Source organism: Petaurus breviceps, unplaced genomic scaffold (assembly GCF_028583685.1).
Source record: "Petaurus breviceps papuanus isolate PSGF00001 unplaced genomic scaffold, PetGlider_PUasm1.0 90630, whole genome shotgun sequence".
NCBI lineage: Eukaryota > Metazoa > Chordata > Mammalia > Diprotodontia > Petauridae > Petaurus > Petaurus breviceps.
Window position 1 is genome coordinate 4,362,657 of NW_027187291.1, and position 21,769 is coordinate 4,384,425.

General features: G+C 38.7%; 1 protein-coding gene across 2 annotated transcripts in view; it reads right to left on the reverse strand.

Moving 5' to 3' along the window:
• Positions 1-21,769, reverse strand: part of LSM12 (LSM12 homolog) — an 83,584-nt gene that overhangs the window by 55,081 nt on the left and 6,734 nt on the right. Inside the window, exons 3-5 of one of the 2 annotated variants that reach the window (XM_069064422.1) lie at positions 5,381-5,490; positions 4,101-4,227; positions 1-889 (exon numbers count right to left, since the gene is read on the reverse strand). The exon at positions 1-889 is cut by the window's left edge and continues 863 nt beyond it. In XM_069064422.1, the coding sequence (XP_068920523.1) occupies positions 797-889; positions 4,101-4,227; positions 5,381-5,490 (330 nt within the window). In that variant the 3' untranslated portion in view covers positions 1-796. The remainder of the gene's footprint in view (positions 890-4,100; positions 4,228-5,380; positions 5,491-21,769) is intronic. The other variant, XM_069064421.1, reaches the window with a different exon arrangement.

Here is a 21,769-nt window from a genome sequence, read left to right on the forward strand (position 1 = left end):
CACACACACACACACACACACACACACACACACACACACACACACACCTGACTTTCCAAAGGCTGGCAAGAGATTCTGGGACTAGGCCAAGTTGGTGGCTTTGCTAAGGGGCTTTTTTTTTTTTGGGGGGGGGGGGATGCGGGGAGTAGAGGTGGGTTTGGGCCATGATCTAATATAGAGACCTGCAAGAAGCAGAAAATCTTTAGAGAACATTTTAATATATATTTTCATATATATATTTGAAGATAAGAAAAATAAAACTAATTCAAGCCATGCCCTGTGCAAAAAAAAAATTAAAGTGAGGCACCTATTTGCTGTTCTGGCCTCAACACAAATATCACAGTCAGCTTGTTATTTTTATTTCAGAACAGATGTCAAAGTTTCTCCCATTTGCTCAGAAGGCAAGTATAACCACTTATAAAAACTGAATGGCAGGGAACAGAGTAGGAGAAGAAAGTCAAGGGTAAAAGGACAAAGAGGGAACGGTACAGAGTATTTTCAAAAATAAAATTAACAAGATGACTGTTCCAGGAGAGAAAAAAGAAAAAAAAACATGGTAGACAAAACAAGTCTGTTAGTCAAGTAATGATTCAACTTTTAAATTATTCTCTCGTTCTTTTGTTGTTTTTTGTTCAAGTCTAAGGTTTGGAATTGTTAGCCCTTCATTAAAAAGAGCTAACGGGAAATAAAGGAATTCCCTCCCCTCCCCCGGCCTGCCTCCGATGAAGACGCCAATGCCGCCTCCCTCCTCTGTTGGATGCTGAAAGAGTCCCCCAAGTGTGCGGGGTGAGGGGACTCAGGATGACAGAGCGGCCTCCTTCTGTGTCTGCTGTGCTTGTGAACGCTGCATAACCTTTTGGCTTTCCACATCTCTAAAATGTTTCTCAACCTGCAAGAAATCAGCAATAAGGAAGGGAATGGAAAGAGGCAACACCTCCCACAGATTCAGCTTAAATACCGCTGCTGCCCATATTGGACTGGTCAGCAACTGCTTAATCAGATGGATTAATTCCTGCTCCCTTTAACCCAAAGGTGAGCAGGAAAGAGGGAAAACATTCAGTGCAATTCCAGTATGCAATTTCATGGAGAACTTGAATCAATAAGCTACTGAAATTTGAGGAGATCATCCCCCAAATGGGAAATACATGCTCTCATTGCCACTATTACTACAACAGATACTCCAGAGTTAGCAGTGTCTTGTATTTCTATCATGCTTTTAATATCCAACATTTCATCTGACCTCCTTCTAAGAAGGGGCAGGAGTTCTTTACAAACAACATTACTATGGTCAGAGAAGTTGGGTAGACTTGTCCTAGGTCACATGACAAGCCACTAGCACTGCCACCAGCAGTGACTAAAACTTCATACTGCCAATCCAGGTCTTCTCAATATTCTGTACCCACCCCCACACCAAAGTAACAGTGTCAATTCAAAAAGCAAAAGAACATGACTTAGAACAATGCTGACTGTTCAGTTCCAATTTGACAGACATTTATTATGCAGGTGACTCTGTGCAAGGCTCTGTGTTAGGCACTGACCGATACAGGCTTATTTCCAGTGGATCCTAAGTAGCACAGAAGATGACAGGTAGACAAACCATTAGAATACAGACTAGATGAGGTAATACATAGAGGAAAGGTACAAAGTGCTTTAAGAGAACTAAGGAGGAAAAGATTATTTCTACTGGAACATGAGACAGGAGTAGTATTTGGAAGGTGGTAGGGAGGACACATCTAGGGAACAGTAGCCCAATCTGAATCAAGTAAAGAATATTTTAAAGAATACTAATAAGATATGAGGCTAGAAAGTCTTGAATAGCGGGGCTCAGCAGTTTGGACTCCCTTCAATTGGCACTGGAAAGTCGTTGAAATTTCTGAGAAAGTGATCGACTATATTAGGAAAGTTACTCTGGCAACAGAAGTCAGTTTTGGATTAGCAGGTAGGGAGACTGGGAGACTAGTTAGGATGCTAATGAGACAATATATGGGAGAGTTAATCTCATGCCAAGGGGCAGCAACTAGTACTGACCATTCCAGATACAGAGGAAAGAGCTAGCTACTTGCCATAGTCCAAAAGGGCTAACAGTCTTGCTCAGTCAACAAGGATTTATTTAGCATTTACTATGTTACAGGCACTGTGTTAAATATTAGAAACACTGGGATACAAAGAAAGGTAAAAAGACAGTCCCTGACCTGAAGAAACTTATGATTCCAACAAAGGAGATAACATGTAAATAACCATTACATACAAGATATATACAGCATAAATGGAAGGGACCAGGAAAGGCCTTCTGCAGAGGAAAGGATTTCAGTCAAGTCCTGAAGGATGCCAAGAAAGACAGGAGGAAAAGGTGAGGGTTCCAATTAAAAAGACAGTCAAGAAATGGAAGTACTAAAAAAAAAAAAATGGAAGTACTGTGTATGAGCAACAGCAAGTAGACTCCTATAACTCGACAAATGTGCTCCCAAAAAAGCTTTCTGCTATGAAAAACTGGGCAATAAAAACTACATGGTTTATGGGGAAATGGTTTTGAGGGTACAATGCTCAAAAATCTATCACTAATCCATAATGAAAGGATAGAAATCAATAAAAATGTAGCATAGTTTTAGATGTATTAAATGGTTAAGAAATCCAAAAATACTACGATAAATGGCCTACAGCTGTTGATAAGTGGCCCATTCCTACAAGATAGGTGAGGCAAAAATCTAAAAGAGGTGTGGGGTGGGGTATGATATAACTCAGAAGCCTTCCATGGAAGGAGATTGGGGTAGCGGGAGATTGAGGCCTAGTCTCCCTCCACCCACAGTTCCTAGTGCACCAAAAGATATATAATAAATGTGATACTCTACCTTGAAAAAGGCCTGATGCTTATTTAAGGAAAAGGGCACTGAAAGGGTTGCAACTTCTGAGTAATTGTGAAGTGGTACATTTTTCTTCATTCTTGCTATTTCTCACATATAAACAAACTTGAAATTTGAGTTACGCTCAAAATAACAGTCACACTGGAACAAATTCACATTTTCAAACAAATGTTATAGCAAAATTGACTAACTGAATTAGAGTCAGCAGAGAGGCTTGTATAGATGGTATAAAATAGACTGGAAAGGTAGAAAGTGATCAGGTTATGAAGGGTTTTAAAAGACAAACAGTGGATTTTATATATGATCCTGAGGTGATAGAGAGGCGTTAAAGTTTACTGCAGGAGGAGCTATATGGACAAACTTGCTTTTTAGAAAAATAACTTTGGCAGCTAAGTGGAGTATGGATTAGAGTCAAGAGATCTGAAGCAGAGAGACCAAACAAAGGGCTACTGCACTAGACCTGGCATGAGGCGAAGGGAGACCCATACAAGGGTGGCAGCTGCCTGAGTGGACAGAAAGGGAATACACAAGCGATGTCGTGCAGGTCAAAACAACAATACTTGGCAACAGATTACATATGTATGGATTGAGTGTACAAGAGGCATCCAGGATGACACTAAGGTTGCAAGCTTGAGTGACTGACTATTTAGTTCCTCCCACTTCAAGGCCTGCTCACAAAGGCTTCTCTGACTTCCCCAGCTGGCCATAATCTCCTGTATAAGAATTCTCCATTGCTATAGCACTCCATTCACACCTCTAATTACACTCTCATGTCCTACATTACAATTATTTGTGTTCATGTCTGATCTTCTGATCTTCCCTACTAAACAATAAGCTTTGTAAAGATAGTAAAATAAGAATCTTCCTTTTGCATCTCCACACAGCAGCTAGCACAGAGCATTGCACACAGCAGCCATGAAACACTGACTGAATAAATGAATGGATGAAGGAGAGGTTTAATGGCAGATGATCTGATCTCAGTTCCACACAACAGTGGATACCACAGAACTAGTTAAGGAGACAGAATCCTCTTTGACACATAGGTTCTCACTGAAGCCTTTAAGAGCTGCTAATCACCCCGGGTGTTTATAAAGCATCTGTGGCATGAAAGTAAAAAGCATAACAAGAAGTTGGTCTTAAGCAGCAGGACATGCTAGAAAACATGCAAAAGCAGCAGCTGACATGATTCTACCATGAAGTAGGAAGATGAAAGCTGAGGGTCACATTCCTTGTACTTACTATTTTTCGTACGTGGCTCAATGCACTCCCTTCTTTGCCTTTACAGTTTTCCACTTGATAAGGAGGTGCAATAACAACTTCTTCCATTACTACAATGTTTTTTTCTTGCCATTTACAGTCCTTAATGCTGGGAGAGGGAGAAGAGAAAAGATGAAATCCCACTTTATTGTTTCAGGCATACCACATTCTCTACTCCCAAGGACAGCACCCTAAAGGAACGGGCCCAAAAGATGCCAGAGTACCAGCTACAAACACGTAAAGAAAGGGACATCTATTGACATCTATTGAACAGTTGCTCATCACTAATACATTAAGATTCCTTTTACAGGGGATATGCACTTTAAATGAACAAAGGTAACACCAAACAAAAGTGAGGCTCAGGGGAGTCACTCTACAGTCTGAGTGACATGAAGAGTGTTAGAAAATTGTGTTCCCCAGAGAGACTCACTTGCCTGATGGCTGTAGACTCAGAATTCCAAACCAAGCTCAGGTTCAAAGAAAAGCTAGACTTGACCTGCTGGATCCAACTTAGCAGTCTAGGGAGTCCTGGAGGGAGACAATTCCTCTCATAGCAAAAGAGCTATAACTCATACCTTGATAAACTCTAGCTAATTTGGCCATCTGCCCCGTGACCTGGTCCCTCTTATGTATCAGATGGCTGGACAATGCACCAGGGCTACATGAGAGCCCTAACAGAGGCTCCTTCACATACCTGTAAATGCTCAGATTCTTAAAGCTTGGCCTCATGACAACAGTGATGCCAGCTGCCATGTATGAGTTCAAGCCTTGGCATTTAAAAGGGGCAGGTGAAGATAGCATGAAAGGAGAAGGCAAGACATTTCATCTTTTCAACAGCCAGGGGACCCAGTGAAATGTCAAATGACTTGTACTATAGCAAAAGGTCTTGGAGCAGTAACATTCCCCCTTGGGTATTCCCCCTTGATGGAGCAATTATATCAAAATCTATACTCCTCTACTCCCTGTGCTCATCACAAGAGACAGTAATAAGGGGGGGGGGTTTTTATTATGAGTTAACAAAAGAAACCAAGAGCTTCTTTTGTCCTTCTGGGGAAAGGGATCATAGAGATATAAAAGAAAAACTTAGATCCCCAAGATCCTGACCTGTGGGTCACAAGACCCTGTCTTTTAAAATCAGGATAGCCTAAAAGACTGCAAACAGATGGCATGGCTAAGCGGTTGACAATGATCACCTCTGGGAAAGAGGAAAAAAACAGAGAAGACAACCAGTCTCCACCCACTCCCCTCCTGCAACCACTTACGTCTTATGAATGGTCTGGAAAAGCTGTTGTCCCTCCAGAGAGACACCAGCACTAATTGCATAGGCCTGGCTCAGCTTCTCTTCTTTCTCTGTTCGAGCTTTGCTGGCAAGCTGAGAGATAAAAAGAACAGGAAATTCAGGAAGACATTTGGTTTAGCTCTTTCCACTAGAAACAAGTAACATGCTGAAAAAAGTCATAACTAGACTAAGGAAGAGAGGCTAATAAAGCTAAGCTTAGGTGGTCTACTGCCCCCCAAAAAGAAAGAAAAACAAAGAACCTTCATGCTTAAGCCAGAAATATTAGTTGCTTTTCAGTTCTGATCCTTAAAGTTCTAGTGTAACGATACAGTAACCTTCAGATGTAAAAACGGGGGCCTATGAACTCTCTTTCTAGTCAACTCCATAACTCATGTTCACATGAAGTAGCCTGAGTCCATGAAACCATTATTAACCAGTTAAACTTACAAACAATGGTTTATAAGACAAACAAAAATCCTTCAACAGTAAAATAAATGGCTTGGATTCCATTATTTCTGTACCCTGTCTGCCTTCTGGTGGAAAAGAAACTAGAGAAGAAACAACACACAGTACAGATAATGACCTCTTGGGACAGTTCTATCTATACATGAATTATCCATATTTTCAATCCAAGGATAACTTTCCCTAAACACCAAAAACATTTTTGGTCCTACCTCCATACTATCAGCCAGTGTAGTACAAGTCCCAAAAGTGCAAAAACTCACTTTAATGTATAAAAATAGATCTGGAAGGTCAGTCTACCAAAAAAATTTATGTTTTTAAAAACAAATAATTTTAGATTATTTCGGATTTTGCATTACCCCCTCACTACTCCCTTTCATATTTATAAAGCACTTGAACACAGTGCCTGGCACATATTAAGTACTTAATAAAAGCTTTTCCCTTCCCATTAATATGGTTAAGCCATATTTAACTGTACTGATAATGGTAACTATTGATACTGGTAAGCCTATTAGGCATACAAAGATTGTTCCTTCTATCTCCAAAACATCAACTTCTTAAACATGGGGGCTGCTGTATCTGCATTGTGCACACAGTGCCTCAGCGATTAGAATCTCCAAATATCACAAGGTATAACTGGGAATACAATTTCATTATTTCAGTCTTTCTCCAAAATACAATGCTGGCACAATCACAGAAAAGTAAAAAAAAAATCAACTAAGATATCTAATTCTTCATAGCAAAGCAAAAATTTAGTGGTGGTTAATACATTAAAGCTTCCTGGCATGGAAAGCCCTAAAGAAAAGTTACCCTCAGCTTTCAAGAACTAAATATACTGCCCCACTTCCTCCAATCCAAGTTTCAAAGGCAATTTATTACTATCCAGAGGAAGGGAAAAAAGTTCTGCCAAAAAAGTTTAAGCTACTCCTTGGCCTTGTCAATTTGGGTACACACATGACATTCCAAGTTGAAATAAAGAGATGGGGAAGAAAAAGAGAACAAATTCTATAGTAGTTCTTAGTCTTTTCATACAGTACCTAAAATACCTGGGTAGTCAAAGACTTGGCAAGACTGTACCTATATCTTTTCAAGTCCTTTTGTGCTTTTTTTGACCAAGTGGAAAGTAGCTTTAAAGAAACAAGCAAATAAGGCAGACATTACTCTATAGGTCCTTAGCAAAAACAGCAGCAAGAGAGGATCAAGAGCTCTGAAACAGTTTCTATGGAAGAGATGCTGGTGGAATATTTTAAGCAGTAGCAGTCAAAGTAGTCTTCAGTTGCTAAGACAACCCTAGAGGGGGAGATCTATTCTGCTGGACTTTCCAACCAGGCTCTTGGAGCCAGAAGACTTCAGGAAGGGGAAGAATAGAAGGGCTGTGCAAAGCTCCAGAGTAGGGCTCCCTAATGAGACCCCAGCACAGCCAGAAGGGGGGAAAGAGGGGGAAAAAGACCGTTGTGCAGATGTCTGCCACAGTAGCAAACAGAATCAAGTCTCTCATTTTCAACAGTCCAAACTCCCTTCAAAAATGTCTACTGCAGGAAAACAAAATCACCCAATATTGGATCAGATGAAAGCTGTTTTTGACAAGAATATGCTGACTTTATAATTTGAGTGTTCAGACTAAAATGTATATAGTCTGCAGAGACCAGTTAGCAGCTTGAAATCACTACAATCCAGCCTGTTCAGACTCCACCCCAAACAAATTTAAGAACGCTACCAAAAAAAAAGTCTAATAATAAACTTCTGTCAATTCAGTCTAAAGAAGCAAAGGCTGGGGGTAGATAATCTTCAAATATAGGAAAGGATGTTTTGGGGGCGAAGGGGAGTGGCATAATAAGCTGCTTTCCTATTTCTACCAGGGAATGGATAAAATGAGTCTAAATCTCAAAAGGGCTTTAGATTAGACATTAAAAATAACATTCTGACAAACTAGGTGCATAGTAATTATCTCCAGAGACTTTTAAAGAAAAAAAGCAAATATCTGTGAGAGTTTAAGCAAAGCTCTGTCTGGAAACAGAGACTAAATGATCTCTCTATTCTTTTCTAGCCCTACAATTTGAATTTATTTTAAATACGGATAAATAATGGGGTACATGGAAAAACCATTAGAAACCACCTCAATAAGGAGTATTTGGGCTTATTTTTGTTTTCCCTTCCTCCATTCTCCTGCAAACTGGCCCCACCCATCTTCATTCTCTCCCTATGTACTACAAATGTTAAAAAAAAAACCTTGACAAGACTTTATTATGCACTCAATCTATTGCCCTGCAACTTCTACTCCCTTTCAAATCCAAACTCCTAGAAAGAGTTGTCTAATACTCTTTGGCCTCACTTCCTCTGTGACTCAGGTTCCAACCCTTTGCTTCTAACTTGAACAATCAACTGAAAAATATGCACAAATGCCTGCCACTATTAGTAGGCAGAATCAAATTTACTAATATACAATCTCCAAAATCACTAATGATCTTTTTGCTCAATCTGATAGTTTTTCCTCAGTCTTTATTCTTGTTGACCTTTCTGCAGCATTTGACACTGCTGACCATATTTTCCTCCTGGATACTCTTTCTTGGTTCTCTCCTGTCTGATTGCTCCTTTTCTCTCTGACATCAGCAGCGTCCATGTGTCTAATTAGCATCTTTATGCAGATGACTCTGAGATCTATATATCCAGCCCTAATCTCTCCCCTGAGCTCTAATCACATATCATCAAATAGATATCCCATGAGTGTCGTTATCTTCCCTGCTAAATTCACTCATCCCAATTTCCCTATTTCTGCTAAGGGTAACACCAACCCTTTAGTCAGGCCAGGCTCATTACTTCAGTATTTTCTTCAACTCCTAACTCACCCTCACTTGACCTGTATTACAGGTTGCCAACTCTTTGTCATGCCTGTCACTACATTTTTTACATTCACTTCCTCCTCTCTTCTCACAATGTCACTACCAATATTTTTTACATTCACCCCTTTCTTTTCACAATGCCACTATCCTAGTTTAGGGCACTGTCACATCTTTTCTTGACTATGAAAAATAGCTCCTAATTAGTCTCTACCACAAGTCTCTCCCTATTCCAATCCATCCCACCAAAAGCTACCAAAGTGATTTTCCTAAAGCACAGACAAGACCATGTCACTCCTCTACTCAATAAACTCCACTGGGTCCCTATGGCCCCTTGGATCAAATGAAAACTCTTCTGCTTTCCTTTTTGTTTTTTGCTTTTCATAGGGACAGTTGGTATTAAGTGACTTGCCCAAGGTCACACAGCTAGTAAGTGTTAAGTGTCTAAGGTCAGATTTGAACTCAGGTCCTCCTGACTCCAGGGCCAGTACTCTATTCGCTGCACCACATAGTTGCCCCATTTTACTTTTAAATCCTTCACAACCTGGCCCTAACCTACCTTTTCTAGTCTTACTGGACATTACTCTCCTACTTGCACTCAGTAAAACTAGACTTGCTGTTCCTCTATCTAACACTATCTCCCATCTCTAAGCCTCTAATGCACTTCTTCCTCACCTTCACCTTCATCTCTTAGACTCTCCAAATTCCTTCAAAACTGTGCTCAGGGGTCACCTTCTACATAAAGACTTTATCTACTCTGTCCCAGCTACTAGTGCTCTCCAGCAAAAATTTTATACTTACACACTTTCTCTCTCTGCTTTGATTGAGTAAACTCCTAGACAGCAGAGATTGTTTCATTTTTGTCTTTGAATCTCCACACCAACATAATGCATGGCACAAAATGTACTAATTAAGTGCTTGTTGACTGATTACTTCTGGGGCTGCATGCTCATCACCAAAAAATTTCATTGGATTTCAAGACATCTGGATCTATTCCAACTCTGACTTCCTTCCATTATTTTGAATAGCACAAAGGTATCAAATATTAACAACTGGAAGAAACTTTGGAGATGTTCTACTCTTGCAGACTATCTGCTTTGGCCTCATTTTATAAAAGAAACTGAGATACCATGATTCAACATCAATCCCTTGAAGCATCCATCATCCAAATAACAGTTAAAATGGGAAGAGATTTTCTTTCATTTTGCTGCTGCAAATCAGTCCTCTTTCTGATCACCACGTACAATAATACTATGGGAAACAGGAGGTTCAGATTAGTTGTCAATTCAGAAACTTCTAGCAGACTATTTTGATATAAATCTTTGATGAAAATTTTGAATGGAAATCTGAAAAACACAACTTGCTATATCAGTGACCTCTTCCTTATAATACTTTCAAAAAAACTACTAAACTCCCTGTCTCCCTTCTCCTCCAACATAACTGAGAATAATTATAAGTAATACTGGTATGGTGGAATAAATTTCTACTATTTAAATAAGAGTTCACTACCAATGACCAAGAGACAAGGAAAATCATATAGGAAAAAAAAAAAGACACTGGTTCCCAAGAATGAGGCTGTTTGTAAACATTATTATATGATCATACCTTTTACGTAGTGTTCTTGAAAAATTGTACCTAAGTATTGCACCATATGAAATGACAAAAGGGAAAGATAAAAAAAAAAACCGTGGACACTTGTGTGAACTGATACAGACCAAAAAACACGTTCAATGACTACAGTAAGATAAATGAAAACAACTTCGAAAGACATAACTCTGATCAAAGCAATGCCCAACTGAGACTCCAGAAAACTGATGACTAATGATGCTTCCCACCTCTTGGCAGAAAGATGATAGAATGAAGCATATATTACCAGAAATAGTCAATATATTAATTTGTTTTATATGACTATATTGGCTTGTTACAAGGTAAGGCTTTTATGAGGAAAGAAGGTGTGACAGTGATTAAAAAAAAGGATGAAACTTAAAAATACAAAGAGAAGACAGTTCAGAAAGGGACAAAGATAAGTAGGAGAATGTTGATACAATTACATTAAATTTAATATGAACTTTTAAAAACCAGTGGTATGCAATATTCATAGTCTCACAATCTTCTTTTTCTGTTGTGTTTTTTGTATATGTAAATATTAATGTGCACTGATATGTTTTGTCATAACAAAAACATTAATATTAAAAATAACATGTGCCTAAGTTGCTTCTGTAAACAAATTCTACTGTAAAGCAAATAATTACCACCTAATTTTTGTGTTTATAAATTTAGGATTTTTCTAGGTTGAAATACTATACGATTCCCTCAGTTCACTAGCTTAAGAGATGTTGCCAAACTGATTGGAAGAAGGGAAAAACTTGCCTTTGGAAAAGAAATTATATGATTTAGGTTACAAGTTAGTAGGACAAAGCCTAACACAGACTAGATAATAAGCTCATAAATATAAAGCTAGAAGGTACTTTGGGGGATTATCTAGTTGGCCACCTTCAGGTTACAGGTGAGGAAACAGAGGTTTAAAGAGGTTAAGCGACTTGCCAAAGGTCAACAGTGTCAAAGCTAGGATTTGAACCCAGACCAACAGGATCACAGATCTAGAGCTGGAAAAGACCCAAGAGGCCATCCAGTACACCCTCCTCATTTTGCAACTGAGGAAATTATGCACCTTCTAGAACACTGAAAGTATCAGGGTTTTATGAACAAAATTTGCTATGTTTTTCAAAGCCAACCTTCTGGCTTATGTCAATTCCTAAATAGTATCCACATAAAATGTACCAGCAACTTCAGAGAATGAGCACCATGGGCCCCGCAACCTGAGAAATGTAAAATAAAAAGTTTATTACTGGAGATTCAAAACTTAAATGCAGTTACTCCCTAAACACCTGGAGTTTAGTTTAATCTGAAGCTTCCTTTCATTTTGCAGGTGTCCCTAAGAAACCGTTTAAGAATCTTCTTCATTTTCTGGTAACCAGTCCTTTTGGTAGCAAAAAAAGGTCAGGAACTTGATACCAAGGCATTTTAATACTAAAGTCCTTAGTCACACTTGCAGCCCTATAAAACTAGTAGATGAATGATCTCTTGTTCCATTCAGTAAATGGGAGAAAACAACAAAATACACCCCACTAGCGAGTTGTTTGGAAAGATGGTTATTAATTGATGACTAAATTATCCCAGAAGCAATGGGAAGGCAAATGGCATGGCAAAGTGAAGAGGTATCTGAATTTGGAGGCAAAGGACCATGGTTCAAATCCTGGTCCTGACTCTTGCTGCCTGTATTGACTCAGATGAGTCCCTTAATCTTTGGGTTCATTTTAAAATGAAGGGTTTGAAGCAGCTGGCTTCTAAGGTCACCCCAGGTCCAGACTTACAATTCCATTATGCTTCAAGGAAACCAGAGGCCTTCCAGCTCAAGGGAAGGGGGGGCATCCAAAAGGAAACCTGTTAAGTATGATTTCCTCACCCACAGAAGCCACTCAGCTCCTTCTTCATCAGTATATTCTGAGCCTTGCAACCAGTTGTCTTCAGATAAAGGCACTAGGACTCTACTACAACTCTCTAAGAGCTGCTGTAATTCAGAAAAAAAAAAAAAACTTAGGGTAACTAAAGGGAGTGGCAGGACAGGGTTCACCTCAATTTCTAAATATGACTTGCTGTTTCAATTCCGGGAAGAGCACCAACTGTCCACTGCTCCAAGTTTATAACATGCAGGATCTTCAGGGACTCTTTCCATAGATATAAAAATCTCATAACCTTTTCAGACATTCAAATCTCATAAACAGCATGGGGCTGCAACTACTTGATACTGCTCTGCTCTAATTTTTTCCTAAAACATTCCTTTTTAAGTATTTCTAAAGTGTCAATTCTTCAATACTGATTTCAGTCTTTTGGATTTCTACCAACCTTATAAACTGAGAGTATACTTACCTTTTAAAGTAGTTTTTAATAGCATAACCTGTTTGATCAGAAAGTCTTATCCTCACTGAAAAATCTACTAGCAAATTTGTTAAAAAATTTTGGCCATTAACTACGTTGGCTTTAAGGGTTCTCTTTCTTTCCTTCTTTCTTTCTCTTTTGTTTTTTGGAGGGGGAAAGGGAGGGCAATTGGGATTAAGTAACTTGCCCAAGGTCACAACTGCTAGTAAGTGTTAAATGTCTGAGGCCAGATTTGAACTCAGGTCCTCCTGACTCCAGGGCCAGTGCTCTATTCACTGCACTGCCTACCCACCCCACTCTCTTCATCTTTCCATGACTCAGTTTCATCCACGAAGAATGCACAGGATTGCTGCAAGGGTAATAGATCAAATTAGCTACTAAGGTGAAAGGTATTCATTTGACTAAATTATTTCCTAATGATACCAGACTAGAGAAGGCCCAAGAGCTACATTTTGAGGAGTTTCATAAGAATATGGTATGCATTTCCATTTGTATCAGACATCTGTGTTGATTCAATTGGGTACCGTACCATAAAGGTAAGTAGGGGGAAGGGGATAAGATGAGGGGATGATAGAAGGGAGGGAAGACTGGAGGATGGGGTAGTCAGAAGCAAACACTTTTGAAAAGGAACAGGATCAAAGGAGAAAATAGAACAAATGGGGGATGAGATAGGATGGAAAGAAAAATAGTCTTTCACAACATGACTACTATGGAAATGTTTTGCATAACTACACATGTATAACCTATACTGAACTGCTGATCTTCCCAGTGGGGGTGAGTAAGGAGGAAAGAAGGGAGAGAATTTGGAAATCAAGAGTTTTAAAAACAAATGTTTAAAAAAAATTGTTGTTACATGCAACTGGGAAATAAGATATACAAGGCAATGGGGTATAGAAACCCATCTTGCCCTACAAGAAAGGGGGAAGAGGATAAGGAGAGGAATAGGGAGCAATAAATGAGAGGACAGAATGGGGGAAGGAGTAATTACTATGCTTACCATCTGGGGGTGGGAGGTAGGGGAGTGATGGGGAGAAAATTTGGAACTCAAAATCTTGTGGAAATGAATGCTGAAAACTAAAAAGAAAGAAATCTGTGTTGAACCACAGACATTTAGGGGTGGTAAAGTTCTTGACATCTCATTTGACCCTAAACACAACCCTGTGAGCTAAGTGTTACTGCAATTCTCATTTTACAGAAGAAGCAACAAACTCAGTGACATGCCTAGGGTCTCAGACTATGAATCTGATTTGGGATCTGAATCCAGGACTTATGGCATCTAAGTCCAGCCCAATATACAATCAGCCATACTGCCTCTCAGCAGATTAGTGTCTTAAAAGGAAAAATTTCTAATCCCTGGAAGCTATATCCATGAAAAACTTTCTTTAATATCAAAAACATGAGTTAGAAAGGTGTTTTGGCTATGCAGCCTATTGCCTAAAAGGTCAATAAGTTTTTTTAAACATGTTTTTATAAAATAAATGTCCTCCTGACTCCAGGGCTGGTGCTCTATTAACGGTGCCACCTAGCCACCCTGATAATTTCGGAAGGAACAGGTCCCAATTACTCAGGAAGTGGCACATAAGCTTAACCTCAAAAAAAGTTAGGAATGCTAAGATGCAGAGATAAGGAGAGAGTACATTCTAGGAACAGGAGCAAGGAGAGAGACAAGAAATCAATCAATAAACATTATTAAGTACCTACTATGTGCCAAGCCCTGTAACATATGAAACTATCCTTGACATCAAGGTCTATTAGGCAACAATAATATGCACCCATATCAGCACATACAATTTTTTTGAACCAGACCTGTAATAGTGGAGGGAACTACTGGTGAAGACCAGACCTTCCTATATCAATATAGATCAGAACCTTCTCTATAATTTAATCTTAAGGAGTAGCCTGGGGGGTGGCCAGGTAGCACAGTGATTAAGAGCACAGGCCCCGGAGTCGGGATGACCTGGGATCAAATAAGGACTCAGACACTTAGCACCTACCCAGAAACACCTGGCCATGTAACCTTGAGCAAGTTACTTAACCCTAATTGCTTTAAAAAAAAAAAAAAAGTAGCCTGAAACACTGAAAGATTAATTGATCTGCCTAGTCCCTTGGCCAAGATGTGTCAGAAAACCCAGATCTTATTCCTGACTCTGGTGCCAGGCTGGCCTCATACAAGGTAATTTGAGGGAAAGGGACTAAGAACTGAAAAGATCAGGAAAGGCTTCATGAGTACCAAAGTAGGGTTTTAACTAAACTTTCAAAGAAGGTAGTTAGCAAGTTTAAATAGAAGTAAAGAGGAATGAATTCCTGGTACGGGGGACAGCTTGTGCAAAGACATGCATACAGCAGATAGGATACAGAGTTTTGGGGGCTACTTCAACTAGTGTGTATAATCTGAAAGAGGAATAATATGCAATAAGGCTGAAAAGTTGGCTGCAATTGAGATCTATACTTTCAAGTATGGTCAGCATGTTGATATCTTTCAATTGACTAGCTTTCTTATAGGAAGGGGGGTAGGATGGAGAAGCAATGTTAAGTTAGTGAGCAGTATGAGATGCAAAAACAAAAAAAAAATCAATATAACATTAAAATACACAAAACAAAGAAGACACAAACAGGGCAATTTTGCATTTACTGTGTAATTTAATATATGCTTTTTAAAAACAAAACTGTTAACAGTTTACATATACATATACAACTGATTTTTTTTTGTTCTTTGCATACGGAAATGTTTGTTGATTAATTTCATAATCCTTATCAATAAACACACAAAAAGAAGACTGCAGTCAGATGATAAAAGACCCTCAATGCCAAGTTAAGGCATCTTTTTTTATCCTGGAGGTAATGTAGAGACAATGAAAGTTTGTAAGCAGGGGAATTACATGGTGAAATTCATGCTTTACATTAAGATTATTTTGGCAGTTGTGTAGATGATGGTGTGGAGGACAGATCTGAGAAGGAAGAGACTGGAAGACAGAAGTGTTGCCATAATACAGGAGACAGGGGAGAAAGGCCCGAACTAGGGTGATAGCCATTTAAGTGGAGAGCTAGGAGTCAGGAAATCTGGCTTGAGGACTAGCTTCATCACTAATTAGAATACTTTAAACAAGTCACTTAACTTCCCTAGGCCTTGTTTCTCTATCTATAAAAGAGGATCTCATTCACCTCTTCTTAGCCTCCCAGGAATGCTATGAAGAGAATATGCAAACATGAGTGCTTTGGGCACGAAAGATGCTTTAAAATTCCAGGGAACATCATCATTACCTCCCCCACTAAAAACCTATTTTCAGACTTCCTATGTGAGAAGTTTATCTAAACACTATTATATTTCCATAATGCAATCAACAACCAAATCCAAGATACAATCAGCCAGGCCACAAACATTTTATAAATAAAGCTGCTTTTTCACATAGCTTAAAAGAAAAACCCTATGTTATAATTAGCTTTAAAAGCTTTGATTAGTTGTTAAAACATAACTGTGCTGTCAAATAAAAAGCTCTGGTACCTGATGTTGACAACATCTCATCTCTCTGCTTGAATTTATCAACCTGCTGTATGCAAAGGTCATTTCTTATTTCATCTACCATTGAAATCAAGCATTGTTCTGAAATCAATCATGTGAACCTGCAAGAGTGAAAACTAGACTGGCAACAAAGTTGAAATTTGACTACAAATCAACAAGCTAATGCTAAATCACACAAAAACATCAAAGGATAGCTTGGGGCAATAGAGGGGAATACACAAATGATTCACACCCAATTTCTAGCCAATTTTTTTTTTCCTTCCAAATTTTAGACCCAAAGAAAAAAACAAATAATCTTATGTTAGTACCTTCCAAAGGTACTAAAATAAGCACAATCAAGTTATGAGGGGACAGTAGGGGGAGCCCATCAATTATACAAGTGATTCATATCCAATGAAGCATATGGTTAAAAACCTCAAGAGGTGCTGGCTATATCTAGAGCTCTGAAGACACACCCAGTCATCGGCTTAGATTCAGGAAGAACAGCACCTCTGAATTATGGAAATGGACCAATTTACTACAACATTTAATTTCTACAACTTTGGAGAATTAAAAGAAGGGCAAGGGGAGAGAGCCACATGGACAGATGACAGCTTCTGCCAACCTAATCAGACCTTTTTTCTCCCCCTTAAAAATGACAGGACCTTAAAAATCATCTAGTTCAAAAACACCAAGTGATCACACAAAGTGACCTCTGGCATATTTGTGACTAAAACCCAAATCTTCTGGCTACCAGCCTAGTATTTCACCTACCACAGCATGTTGATATCGTTCACAGTAACTTTTATTTTTATTCTTAATCCTCAGATTCTCCAGGACAGAAATAAGTTCTTTCCCTCTACAAGACTTCATCTTGGCCAGATTTCTGGAGAGCCCAGGACTAAAATTTTGCCACACCACATTTTTCCATCCATTTGGCCCTTATCCCACATAAGGAATAATAAAGAGGTTAAAACTTATATCCTTTAAATGTGCTGTAACATTCTAAGTTGTGCTTCTAGCAATGGAGATGAGAAGATGGGACAATCCAGAAGAGCGGGAAAAGTATGGAACTTGGGAGTAAAAGGACCTAGATTAAAATGCCAGCTCCACTATCTTATAGCATGTCTGACCTTGGGCAAGTGCCTTTACCATCCAGAGTCTCAATTTCCACATGAATAAAAGGAGGAGATTGAACTAAATGGTATCTAAGGATCCAATGACTTTATAACCAGTCTCCTATGGTGACCAACACTATCCATTTGTGAGAGACAACTGACAAACTCTAAAAGGTCAAAGTTTTTCCCACTGAATAAACGTTTCTCCACATAGAAAGTAAACCTTGAACTATCTACTGAGCTAATAAACCAGTATATCACTGGTCCTAACAAGTGTACAGGTTGATTCCTATAACAACTGACATTTTTACAAATCATCTCATTTGACCCCTACAAGATAAGTACTCAGGTATTATTGTTCCAGCATTACAGATAAGGAAAAACTGAGGCTTAGAGAGATTAAATGATTTGCCCATGATTATACAATTAGTAGATATCAAAGATATGATTTGAAATCAAGTCTTCCTTCACTCCCTCCTTCTTGACCTCCCCAAAGACTATGCAATGTTTCTCAAAGTGTGGTCCAGGGAACCCCGGAGGTCCCCAAAACTGTTTTAAGAGGTCTGTGAGGTCAAAACTATTTTCATAACAATAATAAATGTTAATTTTTAATGCAAATAAATATCAGTATCAGCCAAATAAAAACTCTTTGGGATGGTCTTCAATCCTTTTTAATACTATAAAAGGGTCCTGAGACCCAAAAGTTTGAGAACACTGCCCTAAAAGGATTATGACCCTGGGGGCCCTACTACTACTGACTTGTGAGTGTCTCTCCAAGACCACTATTTCAGGAGAGCCCCAGCCATCATGCTTCACTTCATCTTCTCCTCTCCAATTACCTCCTCCACATTATCACCAATTACATAGCTGTCTTTCAGATCTATATACCCTTCACCTCTTTCTTTCCAACTCTCTGACCCCTCCCCCTCCCCACCCTGGCCCCCTTCCTCACCCTGTACCTAGAGTCTGTTCAGGAACTACAACCATTATCAAATCAATTATGCCAGTGATCCTGAATAAAGTGTGTCTATCTACTCCCCTATAGTACCATTCACCATCCCTGTAATTTTCTGGACCAAAATTTCCCTCTCTAGCTATCATTTCCAACTGTGTTTTCTCCATCACAAAAATGTAAGCTTTTAAAAAGCAGTTTCTGTCTTTGCCTTTGTATCTGTTTCCCCAGCACTGGCTCATAGTAACTACTTGATATATGATTCCTGACTCCAAATCAGGCACATTTCCACTAATTCATTAGTAGGAAGATGAATTTAATTCAAACTAATTTCTATTTGGCAAAAAATGTCATATTATTATAAATCTCACTCCTCCCTCAAATGCACAGATACTGGAGTACATGGTGATGGTGCCATTTTCAGAACACACAGTGACAGCCCCTGGGCATGTGGGACCAAAATAGGTTGAGATCTGTGTCTCAATGGGCCCACCACCTATCAAAATGCAATAGCTAGAAAAACTTCATCCATTAGGAACATGCTCAAATCTATAAACACTATAATGGTCTGAAATTATTTTAAATCTCCCATCTGTCTAAATTTTGAAAGTGGTGATCCTCAATTAGCTAAAACCAACTGCTTTCCTAAGTGTGACCAAATATCAAAATCAAAGATGGACAGAGAAATTAGCTCCTTTCAAAAATAAAAGTTCTCTCACTTCCCTACCAACTCCATTCTTTGAATTGCCTCATCACTTGAGTGGATACATGCAATGAAATGACCAAAGGAAACCAAGAGGAAGAGAATCATGTCAATTACTTGTTGGGAGTCCCATTAAAATATGTGATAGGGAAGAATACTTTGCTTAAACTACGTTTTTTTAGATTATCTATATTCACCCCACAAATAATCTAAATTTAACTTCACATATCCCTTTCTCTAACTCAGAAAACTGGTTTACAGTCATACCTGTTCCAAATGCACTGCATACATTTATCTAAACAGATGAATGTATACTAAAATGAGAAGGCTGAACTAGATAATTTCTAAGGTCCCTTTTTAGCTCTGACATTCAAGGAATCTTTATCATTGTATCTTTCCAGGCTTATTACAAATTACGCCTTTAAGTCTGGCCAAACTGGGCTTCTTGGTATTCTTCACACACAATGTTCTACCTCCTTCTCTATGTCTTTGCATAGACTGCCCTCCATTACTGCAAGGCACTCTCTTCTCAGTTCCACCTTTTAGAAACTCCAGCTTCCTTCAAAGCTCAGTTCAAATTCCTTCACATAGCTTTTTTTTTATGCCCCCAGCTGCTGGTGCGTATCCCTTCACATCAGTTTGTATTTACTTTGTATATACTTATCTATATACATGTTGCTTTTCAAGTAGATATGAGGCTCCATGACTGTTTCGTTTATGTCTTTGTATCCTCAGAGCCTGGCACAAAGGTGCTTAAGGAAAGTTTTTTAACTGATTTTTCTCTCTACTAGGTGTTGAGGGCCATATCTGTTCTTTTTTTTTTTAATAGAAGTTTAGTATCTAATACCTAGCAAATATTCATTAATATATCAATGTATTGATAACATGGTCCTGGAATTTAAGTTTATTTTGGTATCCAATAAGATTGCGCTGATACTGCCAATACTATCATGATACATTCTGACAATTCACCACACAATACCAGATGCATTATGAGACCCAGGGTAGCACGGGTAATAACATTCAAGGAAAGTCTCGCCTTCCCTAAGATCTGAGAAAGATCTGGGATCACTATTTCCTGGTTTCCCTATGAGATATTAATTGGTAATATATATTCTTGATACTCCCCCCTTTCTGCCCCCCCCCATCTAGAAACTATTAGGTTTTGGAGCACTTTGTTTTATTTACCCTACTTAACTGTAACTTCTCCCTGCCATGGAAAAACGGCTTGTCATGTTATCTATCTAGCCCCGTGCCTTGAACATACTCAAGCATTTCCTTAACACTAAAAAGACATGGATTAATTCTATTCATATGATCCAGAGTCAAAAGACCTATGGACAATCCTTATTACCCTTACCGTGAGATATCAATAGTCAATTCCAATAAAAGCGAAATTATCTACCCACTTTGAGTCAATTCTTGATTATATGCACTAATGGAGCTGAACACCAGGTTAGTACATTGTAAAGTCTGTAAGATTTAAATCATTTATAATTGGCTTTGGAATGTTTTCAGAATTTCTTTTGAATGAATGTTTTACATCTAGAAAATTTATAGCAATAATTAATAATATGCTGATTATGATGATCTGACTGGAGGAGTCTAAAAAAATGCTCCCTTCCCCTATCCTGTCTCCTCCTGATTTCCCATTCCCATTACTGAGAATGGATGGCGTCACCACCCAAAGAAATATAAAAACACTACCCTAAGGAGACCTACCTCATCCCTAAAGGGTGGCAGGTAAATACTTTCTCTAGGGGCAGAAGAAATAATTATTTAATGTTTCTTTTAAAATGAGTTTTTCTCCATTTCCTGATGATCTAGAATAAATAAATCTTGTTTATGACAACAAAGGGTTTAATTAAGCAGAATAGTTACAATGCCAGCAAGATCAGACAAAACATGACAAAACTTCCATGGGTAGAAAGGCTGAAGACTAATATCAACACAACTCTTATTTGTCAGTACCTTTTTTCTGGGCACCTTACAAAGTGTTTAAACATCCCTTGTACATCCTCCTGCTCTATCTACCCACTAAAAAGAACCCAAAGTTTGCTAACCATAAATAAAATTATGGTAACTTCATTACTGTTCTAGATGCTTGGAAACCCCAGCTGCTGCACAAAGGAGTCCTTCCCCTCCTCCCCACCCCATTCTAATTCAAATAAAGGAAAACAATCAAAGTACCTTAAAAGGTACTTCCTAGGTGAGGCCAGTAAGGGGAAATCTAAAATAGCTTCCTGCACATGGCAATGTGAGGAACTAATAAACCCCAGAGAACTTTCCAACCTCATTTTAGCCATGAGTTTCAGCTACCAGAGATGCATGGGTTTTGGGGGGTTATCTCCTCACTCTGGGAAACAGAGAGTGAAAATCTAATATCTAAAACATGATTAGCAAAACCTATATGGACACCAACAATTTTCAAACCTGCATAATAACTGGCCCCTAAATGACAGCTATTTTAATACAAATAACTTTTGAGGAAGGGAACTTCCCGACAGCACATACTTGCCATCATCTACTCAGAGTAAATTTGAGAACATCGGCCTTTAAGTACTAGGATACTCCTCTAATATATACAAGTGTTGAAAACATCTCTTCAAACCTCCTAAAAAGACTTCTGTAATAAAATATTCTGAATCAGAACTATCTTATTCAGGTTTGTCAAAACTCATGAACTATGCAAGCAGAAAAAAGATAGCCCTAGGGCCCCCTTAACTGGTAACTGCAGCAGGAGGTGCTGGGCCCCAAACAGTGGGACACCCAAAGACTGGCTAGATGAAACATGCATTAAGTACATACAACTGACTATGTGCAACTGTAGTGTTGAAACTGAAACCTCAGACCCTTCTAATC